A 17,602-nucleotide genomic window follows, 5' to 3' on the forward strand; every position below is an offset into this window, starting at 1 on the left:
AGGGGTTCAGGACCCCATTTTTGGGGTGGGGGGTTCCAGGACTCCCTTTTGGGTGCTGGGGGGGCTCCAGGACCCCCCCAAAGAGACCCCTGACCCCCTCTGGGGCCGCCCCATGCCGGGTTCTGCCCCCTCCCCAAATTCTACCCCCCGCAGTGGCCGGAGCGCGGCCGTGGTGGTGGCGGCGGCGTTTATTAATTAACTCATTAATTAATTAATGAATTGCTCGTTAGCGGCGGCGCGGGGGGGACACATGCGGGGGGGGCGGGCAGGAGCTCTGGCAGCGGTGACCGAGGGGGGGACACGGGGGGACACGGAGGGACACGGGGGACACGGGGGGACACGGGGGGACACGGGGGACACGGGGGACACGGGGGACACGGGGGGACACGGGGGGACACGGGGGACACGGGGGGACACGGGGGGACACGGGGGGACATAGGGGGACACGGGGGACACGGGTGGGACACGGGGGGACACGGGGGGACACGGGGGGACACGGGGGGACACGGGGGACACGGGGGGACACGGGGGGACACGGGGGACACGGGGGACACGGGGGACACGGGGAACACGGGGGGGACACGGGGGGACACGGGGGGACACGGGGGGACACGGGGGGACATAGGGGGACACGGGGGACACGGGTGGGACATGGGGAGACACGGGGGACACGGGGGGGACACGGGGGGACACGGGGGACACGGGGGGACACGGGGGGACATAGGGGGACACGGGGGGACACGGGGGGACACGGGTGGGACACGGGTGGGACACGGGGGGACACGGGGGGGACACGGGGGGACACGGGTGGGACACGGGGGGACACGGGGGACACGGGGGGACACGGGGGACACGGGGGGGACATGGGGGGACATGGAGGGACACGGGGGGACACGGGGGACAAAAATACAAATGGGGGGTGTGCCAGGAGCCAGGGCCGGAGCGGGTGGGGAGAATGGTCCGGGTGTTCCAGAACATTCCCGAGCATTCCCGGGGACGTTCCAGAACATTCCCAGGGCTCGGGGCAGCCGGAGGGAATCCAGGATTTTGGGGTGAGGGTGTGGTGGTGCTCAAGGGGCGGCGGATCCGGGATTCTGGAACATTCCCGAGAGTGGATTTCGGATCCTGGAGATTCCCAAGGCTGGATCTGGGATTCTGGAACATTCCCAAGGCTGGCTCTGGGATTCTGGGAGATCCCAAGATCGGATCCGAGATTCTGGAATGTTCACGAGGCTGGATCCAGGATCCTGGAAGATCCCAAGCCTGGATTCGGGATCCTGGAACATTCCTGAGGGTGGATTCAGGATCCTGGAACGTTCCTGAGGGTGGATCCAGGATCCTGCGGGATCCCCGGGCAGGAATGATCCGGGATCCCCGGGCGGGAATGATCCGGGATTCCCGTGCGGGAATGATCCAGGATTCCCGGGCGGGAATGATCCGGGATCCCGGGCGGGAATGATCCAGGATTCCCGGGCGGGAATGATCCAGGATTCCCGGGCGGGAATGATCCGGGATCCCCGGCGGGAATGATCCAGGATTCCCGGGCGGGAATGATCCGGGATTCCCGGGCGGGAATGATCCGGGATCCCCGGGGGGGAATGATCCGGGATCCCCGGCGGGAATGATCTGGGATTCCCGGGCGGGAATGATCCGGGATCCCCGGGCGGGAATGATCCGGGATTCCCGGGCGGGAATGATCCGGGATTCCCGGGCGGGAATGATCCAGGATTCCCGGGCGGGAATGATCCGGGATCCCCGGCGGGAATGATCCAGGATTCCCGGGCGGGAATGATCCGGGATTCCCGGGCGGGAATGATCCAGGATTCCCGGGCAGGAATGATCCAGGATTCCCGGGCAGGAATGATCCGGGATTCCCGGCGGGAATGATCCGGGATCCCCGGCGGGAATGATCCGGGATGCGCGCGGGTTCCCAAGGCACGGGGCGGGGGCCAGAGGGGGCCCCGAACATTCCGGGGTTCCCCAAACATTCCGGGGTTCCCGAGGATGCCCCAAACATTCCGGGATTCCCCAGAGTGCCCCAAACATTCTGGGATGCCCCAAACATTCTGGGGTCCCGAGGCGGCTGGAGCGGGGTGTGGGAGCGTTCCCGAGCATCCCCGAGCATTCCCGAGCATTCCCGGATGTCGCAGGAAGTGGGGACATTCCGGTCCTGGAGCCGGGGGACACCGGAGCGGGATCTGTCCCTGTCCCGCCGCTCCGTGTCCCCAGCGCCACCCGCGCCGCGCCGGCCGGGACCCCGCGGGGACCTCTCTGTCCCTGTCCCCTCTCTTGTCCCCTCTCCTGTCCCCACCTTCTGTCCCTGTCCCCTCTCCTGTCCCTGTCCCCGTCCCCATCCCTGTCCCTGTCCCTGTCCCCGTCCCCATCCCTGTCCCTGTCCCTGTCCCTGTCCCTGTCCCCACTTTCTGTCCTTGTCCCCGTCCCCGTACCCGTCCCTGTCCCCTCTCCTGTCCCCCTCCTGTCCCTCTCTTGTCCCCGTCCCCACGCGGGATGGGGACAGGGCACAGTGCCACCCTCACGGTGTCACCAGCCAGACCCCGCGGGCACCGAGGGGAGCGCGGTGGCCCTGGCGGTGCCATCGTGTCCCCCCGGGCTGTCCCCAGCGCCACTGTCCCCACCCCAGCCCCTCCCGAGCGGGAAAAGCGTTTCTAAAAATCCCGAAGGACCGAGCCCGGCCGGGTGGCAGTGAGGGACCGGTGGCACCGGTGGCAGAGGGGACAGCCCGGGGGGCTCCTGGCACGGCGGTGACACCAATCTTGGCACAGAGGTGACACCGGTCCTGGCACGGCGGTGACACCGATCTTGGCACAGGGGTGACACCAGTCCTGGCACAGGGGTGACACCGATCTTGGCACAGAGGTGACACCGGTCCTGCCACGGGGGTGACACCGATCCAATCCCGGCCTGGGGGGCTCCTGGCACAGAGGTGACACCGGTCCCGGCATGGCGGTGACACCGGTCCCGGCACGGGGTTGACACCGGTCCTGCCACGGGGGTGACACTGGTCCTGGCATGGTGGTGACACCGGTCCCGGCACGGGGGTGACACCGGTCCTGGCACGGGGGTGACACCGATCCGAGCCCGGCCCGGGGGCTCCTGCCCTGCGGATGGTGCTGAACTCGATGGCATCGAAGACGAGACGGTGTCACTGGGTCAGACAAGGACCTGCTGGGACGGGACAGTCACCGCCGTGTCCCCACTCCCTCCCGGTGTCCCCACCCCTCTCAGTGTCCCCATTCCCATCCCGGTGTCCCCACCTCTCTCCCGGTGTCCTCACCCCTCTCCCAGTGTCCACACCTCTCTCCCGGTGTCCCCATTCCCATCCCAGTGTCCCCACCTCACTCCGGTGTCCCCACCTCTCTCCCGGTGTCCCCACACCCCCTGCGGTGTCCCCACCTCGCTCCTCCCGCCGCTATTCCACGTCCCCGTTCTCGCTGTGGGGCCCGGTGGCCGCGGGTTCCTCTCCCGGGGACGGGGACAGCTCATCGATGGACGCCTGGTTGGTGATGCCTGGGGGACACGGCCGGGGTCACCGGGTCACCGGGTCACCAGGGTCACCACGGACACCCCAGAACTCCTGTCCCCACCCAGGGCCACCCCCTGCCCAGCCCAGGCTGTGCCACCCGCGCCACGTTTGTGTCACCTCCGGTCTGGGGACGCTGCGACAGAGCTGGCCCTGAGCTGTTCACGGTGGTCCCCAGCCCCTCACTGGTGGCCCTGGTGGCCCTGGAGGCTGTAGTGGTGGTGGTGGCCATAGAGGCCGTAGTGGTCATGGTGGCCATACTGGCCACAGTGGCCATAGTGGCTATGGTGGCTGTGGTGACCATAGTGGCCACAATGTCCATGGAGGCCATACCGGCCATGGTGGCTGTGGGGACCATGGTGGCCATAGTGGCCATGGTGGACGTGATGACCATAGTGGCCACTATGGCCATGGTAGCCATACTGACCATGGTGGCCATAGTGGCCACAAGGGCCATGGTGGCCATACTGGCCACAGTGGCCATGGTGGTCATACTGGCCGCAGTGGCCATAGTGGCTATGCTGGCTGTGGTGACCATAGTGGCCACAATGTCCATGGAGGCCATATTGGCCCTGGTGGCCATGGTGGCCATGGTGGCCGTGGTGGCCGTGGTGGCCATTCCCTACCGCTGGCCGCCCTCTCCTTCCACTTCTGCTTGTTCTCCTGGATGTGCTTGGTCCAGGTGGAGCGGAACCCGGCCAGGTCGGCTTTGAGGTCCCCCAGCTCCAGGTGCTCATCCAGGGACGGCTGCCGCCACTGCGAGCTGGGGGACGACGGGGACAGCTGGCAGCGGGCCAGGGCCACCGCCACCACCGCAGGGCACGAACCGTGGGGACGGGGACACCCACCTGGGCTGCTGGGTGGCCGCGGGGTTGCCCTTGGCCTTGGAGCCGTCCTCGGCCAGCGGCGTCACCAACTTCTCGGCCACGTCGGTGAGCACCGAGAAGGTCGGCTCCACGATGAAGTCGATGAACCCTGGGGACAGGAGGGGACGCGGCGCGGCTGGGGACGCGCCGGGGACGCGCGGGGACAGGACGGGGACGGGAACCTCCCCGCACTCACCGATCTGCGACTGGGCCACCAGCGTGGAGGTGCGGTCGCAGAGGGGCGAGAAGGGCAGCCCCAGCTCGGCCTCCTTGTCCCCCTGGCAAGGCAAGGGACATCGGCGGCGTCCCCACGGGGTGGCCCCGCGTCCCCCGCCCGGCCCCGGCCCTACCTGCCGGAAGAACTCCTCCATCAGCGCCTTGGTCCAGCGGCTGTGCACCGCCCACTGCTTGGTGGGGTGGCTGATGTCGGCCGCGTGCAGCAGCAGCGACAGCACCTTGGACTTGTCCAGCCTGGGGACAGCGCCCGGCGCTCAGATTGTCCCCAAAGCCACCCCTGGGGACACGCCTGGGGGCCGGGGACCTCCCCCTCCGCCACCCCCACCCACCTCTCCAGCTGCTGCAGCGCCGTCTTCATGGACTTGACCTGCTGGAAGTGGCAGGACATGTCGGTGGCCAGGACCATCTCGATGACCAGCGCCCGCAGCTCCCTGTGGGAGGGGACATGCTCAGGGGACAGCAGGGGACATCGAGGGGACAGCGAGGGGACAGCGGGGACGGCGCCGGGGGGACCTTACGCGAACTCGTCCTTGGTGAGGTTGACGAAGATGTTGAGCTCCTCGTCCTGCATCAGGCGGAACACGGCGCTGATGTGGTGGTTCTCCAGCACCGAGCGGTCGTTGTACAGGATGGCGGTGTCCGACCTGGGCACGGGGACACCAGGACACTGGGCATGGGGACACCGGGCATGGGGACAGGAGCCCGGAGCGAGGGGTGGCAGCACAGCTGTGTCCCGGCTGTGTTGGTGGCCCTGTTGGTTGCCCGGGTGTCTCCAAGTTGCCCCCTGGTGCGCAGCCCCGCCTGGGACACTCCATGCCACCACAGCGTGGGTGCCACCCGGGCCAGGCCGTGTCACCTGTGCTGTGCCACCCATGCTGTGCCGTGCTGTGCCACATCTGCTGTGTCACCCGTGCCATGCTGTGCCATCTGTGCCATGCTGTGTCACCTGTGCTGTCACCCATGCCGTGCTGTGTCACCTGTGCTGTCACCCATGCCGTGCTGTGTCACCCGTGCTGTGCCACCTGTGCCGTGCTGTGTCCCCTGTGCCATGCTGTGTCACATCTGTGTCACCTGTGCCGTGCTGTGTCACCCGTGCCATGCTGTGCCACCCATGCTGTGCCGTGCTGTGCCACATCTGCTGTGTCACCTGTGCCATGCTGTGCCATCTGTGCCATGCTGTGCCACCCATGCTGTGCCATGCTGTGTCACATCTGCTGTGTCACCCGTGCCATGCTGTGCCACCCATGCTGTGCCATGCTGTGTCACATCTGCTGTGTCACCTGTGCCATGCTGTGCCATCTGTGCCATACTGTGCCACCCATGCTGTGCCATGCTGTGTCACATCTGCTGTGTCACCCGTGCCATGCTGTGCCATCTGTGTCATGCCGTGTCCCCCGTGCCATGCTGTGTCACCCTGTGTCCCCGTGCCACGCTGTGCCACCCGTGCCACCCCGTGCCCTCACTTGGTCTGGATGTGGAAGCTGTTGGTTGTCCCCGTGTGCTCGAAGTCGTGGATGGCGGCGGCGAAGACGATGGCCAAGAGCTCGATCTCGGAGAGACAGTGCTGGGGACAGAGGGGACACAGGGGACAGAGGGGACAGGGACAGGGACAGAGGGGACAGAGGGGATAGGGACAGGGACAGGGATGGGACAGGGACAGGGACACGGACAGAGGGGACAGATGGGACAGGGACAGGGACAGGGACACGGACAGAGGGGACAGGGACAGGGACAGGGACGGGGACAGGGACAGGGATGGGACAGGGACGGGGACAGGGACAGGGATGGGACAGGGACAGGGATGGGACAGGGACAGGGACACGGACAGAGGGGACAGATGGGACAGGGACAGGGACAGGGACACGGACAGAGGGGACAGGGACAGGGACAGAGGGGACAGATGGGACAGGGACAGAGGGGACAGAGGGGACAGAGGGGACAGGGACAGGACAGAGATTGGACCACAAGTCAGGGCCAGGGACAAAGATGGGGACAGGGCCACCCCCGCCGTGAATGTGACACCCCGGGTGTGCCGTGGCCGTAGCGTGGGGACAACAGGCGGCACGTGCACCAGGTGCCACCCCACGTGTGGCAGCCAGCTGGGGCCAGCTGGGCCGGGTGCCATCATGCATGTGACAACTGGGCACAGACACGTCCCAGGTGCCACCCCGTGTGTGTCCAGCTGTCCCCCACGCCCAGGGCCACCCTGGGGACGTTCCCATGGCAACGGGCACCTCCAGGTGTGTTGGGGACCAGGTGGGTGGCACGGTGCCACCCTCGGTGACTGTGCCTGGGTCCCTGTGTCCCATGTCCCCATGTCCCAGTGTCACTGTCTCCCCATGTCCCCATGTCCCCCTGTCCCCTGTCCCCTGTCCCGTGTCTGTGTCCCATGTCCTGTGTCCCCTGTCCTGTGTCCCGTGTCCCCTGTCCCCTGTCCCCTCTCCCGTGTCCCCATGCCCCCTATCCCGTGTCCCATGTCCTGTGTCCCCCGTCCCATGTCCCATGTCCCCTGTCCCGTATCCCCTGTCCCATGTCCCATGTCCCCTTTCCCGTGTCCCGTGTCCCCTGTCCCATGTCCCATGTCCATGTCCGTGTCCATGTCCCCTATCCCATGTCCCGTGTCTGTGTCCTGTGTCCCGTGCCTGTGTCCCATGTCCCGTGTCCCCTGTCCCCTGTCCCATGTCCGTGTCCATGTCCCGTGTCCATGTCTGTGTCCGTGTCCGTGTCCGTGTCCGTGTCCGTATCCGTGTCCGTGTCCATGTCCGTGTCCGTGTCCGTGTCCGTGTCCCTGTCCATGTCTGTGTCCATGTCCCGTGTCCGTGTTCGTGTCCATGTCCGTGTCCGTGTCCATGTCCATGTCCATGTCCATGTCCATGTCCATGTCCATGTCCGTGTCCGTGTCCCGTGTCCCCTGTCCCCTGTCCCATGTCTGTGTCCATGTCCCGTGTCCCCTGTCCCCTGTCCCATGTCCGTGTCCATGTCCGTGTCCATGTCCCATGTCCGTGTCCATGTCCGTGTCCATATCCCGTGTCTGTGTCCGTGTCCATGTCCGTGTCCATGTCCGTGTCCCGTGTCCGCGTCCGTGTCTGTGTCCGTGTCCGTACCAGCATGCCGGTGCGCAGCAGGACGCAGTGCACGGTCTGGGTGACGTCGGCCGCGTGCACCTGGTTGTGGTAGGGGTTCCGGAACTTTCCGTAGCCGCCCTCCAGCGCCTCCAGCAGCGCCGTCAGGAACGCGCCGGGGATCTGCGGCGGGGACAGCGCGGTGACACCGCCGGGGCGTCCCCGAGGGGTCCCCGGGGTGTCCCCGAGGGCCTGGGGAGTCTGGGGGGCCTGGGGTGGAGGTTTGGGGTCCTGGGGTGGAGGTTTGGGGTCCTGGGGTGGAGTTTGGGGGTCCTGGGGTGGAGTTTTGGGGCTGTTTTGGGATTTTGGGGGGTGTTTTGGGGGATTTTGGATGTCAGGTCACACCTTGAAGCAGCTGTTCAGGTTGTGAGGGTGTTTTGAGGGTATTTTGGGGTTATTTTGGGAAGTTTTGGGGTCCTGGGCACACCTTGAAGTGGCTGTTGAGGTTGTGGGAGTATTTTGGGGTTATTTTGGGGTATTCTGGGGTCCTGGGCACACCTTGAGGCAGCTGTTGAGGTTGTGGGAGTATTTTGGGGTTATTTTGGGGGTATTTTGGGAAGTTTTGGGGTCCCAGGCACACCTTGAACCGGCTGTTGAGATTGTGGGAGTATTTTGGGGTTATTTTGGGGTATTTTGGGGAGTTTTGGGGTCCCAGGCACACCTTGAAGCGGCTGTTGAGGTTGTGGGAGTATTTTGGGGTTATTTTGGGGGTATTTTGGGAAGTTTTGGGGTCCCAGGCACACCTTGAACTGGCTGTTGAGATTGTGGGAGTATTTTGGGGTTATTTTGGGGTATTTTGGGGAGTTTTGGGGTCCCAGGCACACCTTGAAGCGGCTGTTGAGGTTGTGGGGGTATTTTGGGGTTATTTTGGGGTATTTTGGGGAGTTTTGGGGTCCTGGGCACACCTTGAAGCGGCTGTTGAGGTTGTGGCGGGTGAAGAGCTCGAACACCACCGTGCGCAGCGAGTGCTCCTCGGCCGCGCGGTGCAGAGAGAACACGTCAAAGCACCACTGGTCCAGGCCCTGCGGGGACACCGGGGACACCGGGGACACTGGGGACACCGGGGACACCGGGGACACTGGGGGGATTGGGGACACCGGGGACACTGAGGGGATTGGGGACACCGGGGACACTGGGGACACCGGGGACACTGGGGACACCGGGGACACTGGGGGTACACTGGGGGGATTGGGGGCACTGGGGGCATCAGGGGGATTGGGGACATTGGGGATGTCGGGGACATTGGGGGGTGCCCGGGAATCCCAGGGGTGCCCAGAGATTCCCAGTAAAACGCCAGTGATTCCCAGTAATTCCCAGAGACTGATTCCCATTGATTTCCAGTTATTCCCGTTGATTTCCAGAGATTTCCACTGGCTCCCAGCAACCCCCCAGGGTTTTTGGGTTGTTATTGGGCTGTTTTAGGGGTTGGTTTGGGGCTGTTTTGGGCTGTTTTGTGCTGTTTCGAGGTGTTTGGGCTGTTTTGGACTGTTTTAGGGGTTGGTTTTGGGCTGTTTGGGGGTGTTTTGGGCTGTTTCGAGGTGTTTGGGCTGTTTTGGGCTGTTTTAGGGGTTGGGTTTGGAGTGTTTGGGGTTGTTTTGGGGTGTTTGGGCTGTTTTGGGGTGTTTAGGGGTTGTTTTTGGGGTGTTTGGGGTGTCTGGGGCGCCCCGGTACCTTCAGGCAGTTGAGCACGGAGGAGGAGTAGCTCGGCCCCACGGCCGTGTACGTCCGGCGGAACATCCTGGGGGGAGGCAGGGCTGGGGGGGCTGGGGGGCTGGGGACCCCCGGGCTGGGGACACCCTGGGGACATCCTGGGGACACCCCTGGGGACACCCCGGGGCTGGGGACACCCTGGGGACACCCTGGGGACACACCCAGGGACACCCTGGGGACCCACGGGGACTGGGGACACACTGTGTCCTCCTCAGGGTGTCCCTGTCCCCTCTGTGCCCTTCTCAGGGTGTCCCTGTCCCCTCTGTGCCCTGTTCAGGGTGTCCCTGTCCCCTCTGTGCCCTCCTCGGGGTGTCCCTGTCCCCTCTGTGCCCTGTTCAGGGTGTCCCTGTCCCCTCTGCACCCAGCTGAGGGTGTCCCTATCCCCTCTGTGTCCTCCTCGGGGTGCCCCTGTCCCCTCTGTGTCCTCCTCAGGGTGTCCCTGTCCCCTCTGTGCCCTTCTCGAGGTGTCCCTGTCCCCTCTGTGCCCTTCTCAGGGTGTCCCTGTCCCCTCTGTGCCCTCCTCGGGGTGTCCCTGTCCCCTCTGCGCCCAGCTCAGGGTGTCCCTGTCCCCTCTGCGCCCTCCTCAGGGTGTCCCTGTCCCCTCTGCGCCCAGCTCAGGGTGTCCCTGTCCCCTCTGCGCCCTCCTCGGGGTGTCCCTGTCCCCTCTGCGCCCAGCTCAGGGTGTCCCTGTCCCCTCTGCGCCCTCCTCGGGGTGTCCCTGTCCCCTCTGCGCCCAGCTCAGGGTGTCCCTGTCCCCTCTGCGCCCTCCTCGGGGTGTCCCTGTCCCCTCTGCGCCCAGCTCAGGGTGTCCCTGTCCCCTCTGCGCCCTCCTCGGGGTGTCCCTGTCCCCTCTGCGCCCTCCTCGGGGTGTCCCTGTCCCCTCTGCGCCCTGCTCAGGGTGTCCCTGTCCCCTCTGCACCCTGCTCAGGGTGTCCCTGTCCCCCCTGTGCCCTCCCCGTGCCCGCCGTGCCCCTCCGGCCGCGTCCCCGGCCGTGTCCCCGTGTCACCTCTCCACGAAGATGCCAGCCTGCACGGCGTGCACGATGCTGCGGAATTTGGGTTTTTCCTCGGCGCGGCGCCCCTTGGCCCGCGCCTGCTGCGTGAAGGTGGCGGCGAGCCAGTCCCGCACCTCGGAGGGCACGGCCGCGTCCGAGCCCATGTCCCGCAGCTCGTCCTCGGTGTCCAGCGCCTGCCTGGGGACACGCCACGCTGGGAGTGGGCCGCGGGCTGTCCCCGGTGTCCCCGCGTGCCCCCGGGGCTGTCCCCAGTGTCCCCGGGGCTGTCCCCGGTGTCCCCGCATGTCCCCGGGGCTGTCCCCAGTGTCCCCGGGGCAGTCCCCGCTGTCCCCGCGTGTCCCCGGGGCTGTCCCCGCTGTCCCCACGTGTCCCCAGGGGCTGTCCCCGCATGTCCCTGGGGCTGTCCCGGGGCTGTCCCCAGGGGCTGTCCCCGCTGTCCCCGCGTGTCCCGCTGTCCCCAGTGTCCCCGCGTGTCCCCGGGGCTGTCCCCGCTGTCCCCGGGGCAGTCCCCGCTGTCCCCACGTGTCCCTGGGGCTGTCCCCGCTGTCCCCACGTGTCCCCAGGGGCTGTCCCCGCATGTCCCTGGGGCTGTCCCGGGGCTGTCCCCAGGGGCTGTCCCCACGTGTCATGCTGTCCCTCGGGGTTGTCCCCAGGCTATCCCCACGTGTCCCAATGTCCCCGCGTGTCGCGCTGTCCCCACGCTGTCCCCGCGCTGTCCCCACGTGTCCCCCTGTTCCCCGCGCTGTCCCCGCGTGTCCCCCGTCCCGCGTGTCCCCTGTTCCCCACGCTGTCCCCACGTGTCCCCCAGTTCCCCACGCTGTCCCCGCGCTGTCCCCGCGTGTCCCCCGTCCCGCATGTCCCCTGTTCCCCGCGCTGTCCCCGCGTGTCCCCCTGTTCCCCACGCTGTCCCCACACTGTCCCCGCGCTGTCCCCACGTGTCCCCCTGTTCCCCGCGCTGTCCCCGCGTGTCCCCCGTCCCGCGTGTCCCCTGTTCCCCACGCTGTCCCCACGTGTCCCCCAGTTCCCCACGCTGTCCCCGCGCTGTCCCCGCGTGTCCCCCGTCCCGCATGTCCCCTGTTCCCCGCGCTGTCCCCGCGTGTCCCCCTGTTCCCCACGCTGTCCCCACACTGTCCCCGCGCTGTCCCCGCGTGTCCCCCTGTTCCCCACGCTGTCCCCACACTGTCCCCACGCTGTCCCCGCGTGTCCCCCTGTTCCCCACGCTGTCCCCACACTGTCCCCACGCTGTCCCCGCGTGTCCCTCTGTTCCCCGCGCTGTCCCCGCGTGTCCCCGCGTGTCCCCCGTCCCGCGTGTCCCCCGCTATCCCGCACCTGGTCTCGTCGATGCACACCGCCTCGAGCAGCGAGGCCGCGTACTCCAGGTTGCGCCGCAGCTCCTCCACGTTCACCTCGCCCGACTCCAGCTGCTTCACCAGGTACCGCAGCCTGGGGGGCCCGGGGGGGCACGGGGGATCAGAGACCCCCGGGGGGACAGCCCGGGGTGGGGCAGGGGTCAGAGACCCCCGGGGGGACACCCCGAGGGGGGGCAGGGGTCAGAGACCCCCGGGGGGACAGCCCGGGGTGGGGCAGGGGTCAGAGACCCCCGGGGGGACTCGGGGGGCAGCGGGTCAGAGACCCCCGGGGGGACAGCCCGGGGTGGGGCAGGGGTCAGAGACCCCCGGGGGGACCCGGGGGGGCACAGGGGTCAGAGACCCCCGGGGGGACTCGGGGGGCAGCGGGTCAGAGACCCCCAGGACAGAAGGAACAGCCCCGGGGGGGACACAGGGGGTCACAGACCCCCGGGGGGACACCCCGAGGGGACACAGGGGGTCAGAGACCTCTGGGGACAGAGGGGACAGGGTGGCATTGACCCCCGGGGGGGGGAACAGGGTGGCATTGACCCCTGGGGACAGCAGGGACAGCCCCCAGGTTGGGGACAGGGGTCACAGCCCCCCCAGGCTGGGGACAGGGGGTCTCAGGTAGTGCCACCCCCGCAGGGCTGGCACGGGTGGCACCAAGGGGCGGCACAGGTGGCACAAAGGGTGGCACAGGTGGCACGGAACGGCACGGGGGGTTGGCACAGGTGGCACAGGGTGGTGACACCCGCGGTGGTGACAGCGCAAGGACACGCGTGCGGCCACCGCGGCCACCACTCGCCGGGGAGGGGCCACCACGTCCCCCGGTCACAGCGACAGTGACGGTGGCCGCGGTGACAGCGGGGCGGCCGGGGGGAGCGGGGGGGCGCAGACGTCACCAGCGCTGCGGTGACCTTGGGGATGGCGATTGTCACCTTCCCGCGACCGGCCACCCCCCTGGGGACCCCCGGGGACCCCCCCGGGGACGGCCACCCCCTGGGACCCCAGCCCTGGGGACCCCCGTGTCACTCGTGGGGACAAGGTGGGTTGGGCTGTGCCACTCTGCCGGGTGGCACCCCCTGGGCCACCCTGCCGGTGACCCCCGTGTCCCCAGGGCCACCCCACGGGTGACGGGGTGGCCTCAGGGACCTCGAAATGGGGAGGGGGGGGGGTTCAGGAGGGGACCGCCCCCACTGTGGGGACACAGGGGTCACCCACGTGTGGGAGCGACACGTGGGGACACGCGTGGGACACCCCCGGAGTGCCACCCCCCGGGTGACACCCCCGCAGTGCCACCCCCGCGTGTCCCCTGGCGCTCTCAGGTGTGTCACACGCGGCCCAGGTGTGTCACCCGCGTGTGCCACACGGCCACCCTGCCCCGCCTGTCCCCCCCCCCCACCCGCCGCGTCCCACACGTGTCCCCACGCGTGTCCCCACGCACGTGCCGCAGGTGGGCGCGGGGACACGTGAGCTCCCCGCGACACAGGTGAGGGGGTGGCACCCCCCGCTGCCCCCCCGCAGGTGCCACCTGCGGCGCCTGCGCCGTCCCCACGGGCTCGGGGACACCTGTGTCACCCCAGGGTGGCACCCAGGGGGAGGGGGACACCCCCAGAGTGCCACGCGGGGGGAGGGGGACCCTCAAGGCTGTCCCCAAGGGGTCCCAAATGGAGGCTTGGGGACACCCGCAGGGTCCTTGGGGACACCCGGAGGTCCCAGCGGGACTTTTTGGGGCGGGGGTGCTGGGGGGGGGGTCCTAGAGGAGGGTGGGGGTCCCCAAAGTGGGGTGGCAGGGCTTGGCTGGGGGGGGGATCCTCGCATGGGATTTGGGGTCCCGATTTGGGGGTCCCGGTTTGGGGGTCCCGGTTTGGGGTTTGGGGTCCCGGTTTGGGGTTTGGGGGTCCCAGTTTGGGGTTTGGGGGTCCCAGTTTGGGGTTTGGGGTCCCGGTTTGGGGTTTGGGGTCTCGCTTTGTGGGCCCAGCGTTGGGGTTTGGCTGTCGCGCTTTGGGGGGTTGGGGGGGGTCTCTGTTTGGGGGGGGTCTCTCTCTGGGGTGTCTCTGTTTGGGGGTCTCTCTGTTTGGGGGTCTCTCTGGGGTCCCTCCCGGGTTTGGGGGTCCCGCGGCCGGGGGGTGTCTCTGTTTGGGGGTGTCTCTGTTTGGGGTCTCTGTTTGGGGGTCTCTCTGGGGTCCCTCCCGGGCTCTCCCAGGGTTTTGGGGGTCTCTGTTTGGGGGGTTCTCTCTTTGGGGGTGTCTCTGTTTGGGGTGTCTCTGTTTGGGGGTGTCTCTGTTTGGGGGGGTCTCTCAGGGCTCCCTCCCGGGTTTGGGGGTCCCGCGCTCGGGGGGTGTCTCTGTTTGGGGGTGTCTCTGTTTGGGGGTCTCTCTGGGGTCCCTCCCGGGTTTGGGGGTCCCGCTTTGGGGGTGTCTCTGTTTGGGGGTGTCTCTTTGTTTGGGGGTCTCTCTGGGGTCCCTCCCGGGTTTGGGGGTCCCGCTTTGGGGGTGTCTCTGTTTGGAGGTGTCTCTGTTTGGGGGTCTCTCTTTGGGGGTCTCTCTGGGCTCCCTCCCGGGTTTGGGGGTCTCTGTTTGGGGGTGTCTCTGTTTGGGGGTGTCTCTGTTTGGGGGTCTCTCAGGGCTCCCTCCCGGGTTTGGGGGTCTCTGTTTGGGGGTCTCTGTTTGGGGGTGTCTCTGTTTGGGGGTGTCTCTGTTTGGGGGTCTCTCAGGGCTCCCTCCCGGGTTTGGGGGTCCCGCGCTCGGGGGTGTCTCTGTTTGGGGGTCTCTCTTTGTTTGGGGGGCTCTCAGGGGTCCCTCCCGGGTTTGGGGGTCCCGCGCTCGGGGGTCACTCACAGCGCCCGCAGCTTGACCCAGACCTTCCTGCCGGGCAGGGCGCGCGTGTCCAGCGGGGACGGGCAGCCCCCGGCCGCGTCCAGCGCGCCGCGCTCCCGCTCCAGCCCCGGGAGGCTCCGCGGCGGCTCCATCGCCCCTGGGCACCGGCGGCCGGCTCAGCCCGGCCCGGCCGCGGGTCCCTCCGGTACGCCGCGGGTCCCTCCGGTACGCCCCGGGTCCCTCCGGTACGCCCCGGGTCCCTCCGGTACGCTCCGGGTCCCGCCGCTCGCCCCCGGGTCCTTCCCGTAGCCCCCCGTCCCTCCGGTAGCCCGCTGTGCCTCCGGTAGCCCACTGTGCCTCCGGTAGCCCCCGATCCCTCCGGTAGCCCCTGGATCCTTCCCGTAGCCCCCGGTCCCTCCGGTAGCCCCCGGTCCCTCCCGCCGCCGCCGCCGCTGCTTTCCGCGGAGCCGGTTCCCGGCGCCTCCCGTTAACCCCGGAGCCCCCGGCCCCGGTGCTCGGTTCCCCCGGCCCCGGTGGCTCCCCCGGCCCCGGTGCTCGGCTCCCCCGGCCCCGGTGCTCGGTTCTCCCGGCCCCGGTGCTCGGCTCCCCCGGCCCCGGTGCTCGGTTCCCCCGGCCCCGGTGGCTCCCCCGGCCCCGGTGCTCGGCTCCCCGGCCCCGGTGCTCGGCTCCCCGGCCCCGGTGGCTCCCCCGGCCCCGGTGCTCGGTTCTCCCGGCCCCGGTGCTCGGCTCCCCGGCCCCGGTGGCTCCCCCGGCCCCGGTAGCGGCCGCAGCCCCGGCGGCCGCCCCCCCCGGCCCGGCCTCCCCCCGCCCCCCGGTAGCCGGCGGCTGCGCAGGCAGCACCGGAGCCAAGATGGATCCGGGCACCGGGGGTGGGAGCGGCGGCGGGGGAGAACCGGGGAGAGCCGGGAAGAGAGGGCCGGGAACGGAGAACCGCGATGGAGAACCGGGGAGGGCCGGGGACGGAGAGCCGGGAACGGAGAACCGGGGTGGAGAACCGGGAGAGGAGAACCGGGAATGGAGAAACGGGAGAGGAGAACCGGGAATGGAGAAACGGGATGGGAGAACCTGAGATGGAGAAACGGGATGGGAAAACCGGGAGGGGAGAACCGGGGATGGAGAACCGGGAATGGAGAACCGAGATGGAAGAACAAGGAGGGGAGAACCGGGAGGGGAGAACCGGGAGCGCCGGGACCGGGGGGAAGCGGGGAAGAACCGGGCTGGGGAGCGGAGGAGCGGGGATGCTGCGCGCTCCTACCGGGGGATGCTCGGCCGGTGCCGCCGGTGCCGCCGGTGCCGCCGCCGTGCCCCGGTCCCCCGCCGCCGCCGGCTCAGCCGCCGCCGACCGGGGCTCGCCGCAACTTTCCGCGAGCCGGCACCGGCACCGGCACCGGCGGGCGGGGCGGGGCGGGGGAGCCGGGGGCGGGGGCCGGGACCGGAGCGGGGGGGGCCGGGGGTCCGCCCAGCCCCGCGCGCCGCCGGGACCCCCGGGGGGAGGGAGGGGCCCGGGACCCCCCCGGGGGCAGCCGGGACCCCTCCGGGGGGGACCCCAATGGGGGGGGACCCCAAAACCTCCTGAAGCTCCGGGGGGGGTCAGGACCCCAATGGGGGACCCCAAAACCTCCTGAAGGTCCGGGGGGGGTCAGGACCCCAATGGGGGGGGGACCCCAAAACCTCCCGAAGCTCCGGGGGGGGGGGTCAGGACCCCAATAGGAGGGAGGGGACCCCAAAACCACCTGAAGCTCCGGGGGGGGGGTGGGGGTCAGGACCCCCAGGGGGAGGCGGAGGCGCCCCGGGACCCCCGGGGGGGTTGTGGGGGCGCCCCCGCTTTTGGCAGCGGGGGGAGGGCTCCGAGCCCCCCGGTGACCCCCAGGGAGGGGCCGTGACCCCCCCGGTGCCCCCCGGTGCCCCCCGGTGCCCGACCCCCGGCAGTGCCCCTTTGTCCCCTCCCCATCGGGAGGGGGGGTCAGCAGCCCCCCCCCAAAATCCGCGGCCGCTCCCCGGGGCTGGGGGGGGCACCTGGAGCTTGAGGGGACCCCCGGCCCCCCCCGTGCCGCCCCTGCGCCCCCAGCCCCCCTGGAGCCCCTCGGGGGCGCTGCTGGCCCGGGGGGTCCCAGAGATGGTCCGGGGGGGTCCCAGAGATGTCCCAGGGGGTCCCAGGGGTGGCCCGGGGGGTCCCAGAGATGGCCCGGGGGGTCCCAGGGGTGGCCCGGGGGGTCCCAGGGGTGGCCCGGGGGGTCCCAGAGATGTCCCAGGGGGTCCCAGGGGTGGTCCGGGGGGTCCCAGAGATGGCCCGGGGGGTCCCAGGGGTGGCCCGGGGGGGCGGTTTTGGGGCGCGGGGACCTCAGGGTTTGCCCGGGGGGGTCTCAGGACTGACCCGGGGGGGGGTCTCAAGCTGGGCCGGGGGTTTTGGGGCGGGGGGACCTCAGAGATAACGTGGGGGGGGTCCCAGAGTTGGCCCAGGGAGGTCTCGGGTTGCCCCGGGGGGTTTTGGGGTGCGGGGACCCCATGGCGGACCCGGGGGGGGTCTCGGGCCGTCCCGGGGGGTTTTGGGGTGCGGGGACCCCATGGCGGGCCCGGGGGGGGTCTCGGGCCGTCCCGGGGGGTTTTGGGGTGCGGGACCCCCCCCGCGGGCTCCCCGGCACGCGCCCCCGGGAATATTCATCAGCCTTTATGTAACGGCGTGGGTGGGAGCAGCGCCCACCGCGGCCCCGCCCCACCCTGGGGAGCCCCCCCGAGCCCCCCCAGAGCCCCCCGAGCCCCCGCGAGCCCCCCCAGAGCCCCCCGAGCCCCCCCGACATCCCCAGAGCCCCCCGAGCCCCCCGAGCCCCCCGACACCCCCCGAGCCCCCCCGACACCCCCAGAGCCCCCCCGAGCCCCCCCGACAACCCCCGAGCCCCCCCAGAGCCCCCCGACACCCCCAG

The 17,602-nt window shown here is 69.4% G+C and overlaps 1 protein-coding gene across 1 annotated transcript; it reads right to left on the reverse strand.

Moving 5' to 3' along the window:
* Positions 1-170: 170 nt before the first annotated feature.
* On the reverse strand, positions 171-16,086 carry PDE1B (phosphodiesterase 1B). Its single transcript, XM_077788695.2, has 16 exons — positions 15,937-16,086; positions 14,682-14,817; positions 11,822-11,935; positions 10,484-10,669; positions 9,438-9,504; positions 8,672-8,788; positions 7,749-7,889; positions 6,108-6,208; positions 5,163-5,288; positions 4,974-5,075; positions 4,758-4,878; positions 4,604-4,685; positions 4,390-4,516; positions 4,168-4,304; positions 3,415-3,528; positions 171-3,183 (listed from the first exon to the last, which is right to left on the reverse strand). The coding sequence occupies exons 2-15, from the start codon at positions 14,810-14,812 to the stop codon at positions 3,431-3,433; spliced, it is 1,650 nt and encodes a 549-aa protein (XP_077644821.2). The 5' UTR covers positions 14,813-14,817; positions 15,937-16,086; the 3' UTR covers positions 171-3,183; positions 3,415-3,430.
* Between the last annotated feature and the right edge of the window lie 1,516 nt (positions 16,087-17,602).

This window comes from Lonchura striata, chromosome 29 (genome assembly GCF_050655825.1).
Source record: "Lonchura striata isolate lonStrDom1 chromosome 29, ASM5065582v1, whole genome shotgun sequence".
NCBI classification, from domain to species: domain Eukaryota; kingdom Metazoa; phylum Chordata; class Aves; order Passeriformes; family Estrildidae; genus Lonchura; species Lonchura striata.

What these genes read in the sequence shown, in the direction of transcription:
- PDE1B (XM_077788695.2), bottom strand. Translation starts at nt 14,812, where the DNA reads ATGGAGCCGCCGCGGAGCCTCCCGGGGCTGGAGCGGGAGCGCGGCGCG. An exon ending in ACCTCAACAGCCGCTTCAAG is followed by an intron (nt 7,890 to 8,671) that starts GTGTGCCCAGGA and finishes TCCCCGCCGCAG; the next exon opens with ATCCCCGGCGCGTTCCTGAC. An exon ending in GAAGGAGAGGGCGGCCAGCG is followed by an intron (nt 3,529 to 4,167) that starts GTAGGGAATGGC and finishes CGTGTCCCCCAG; the next exon opens with GCATCACCAACCAGGCGTCC.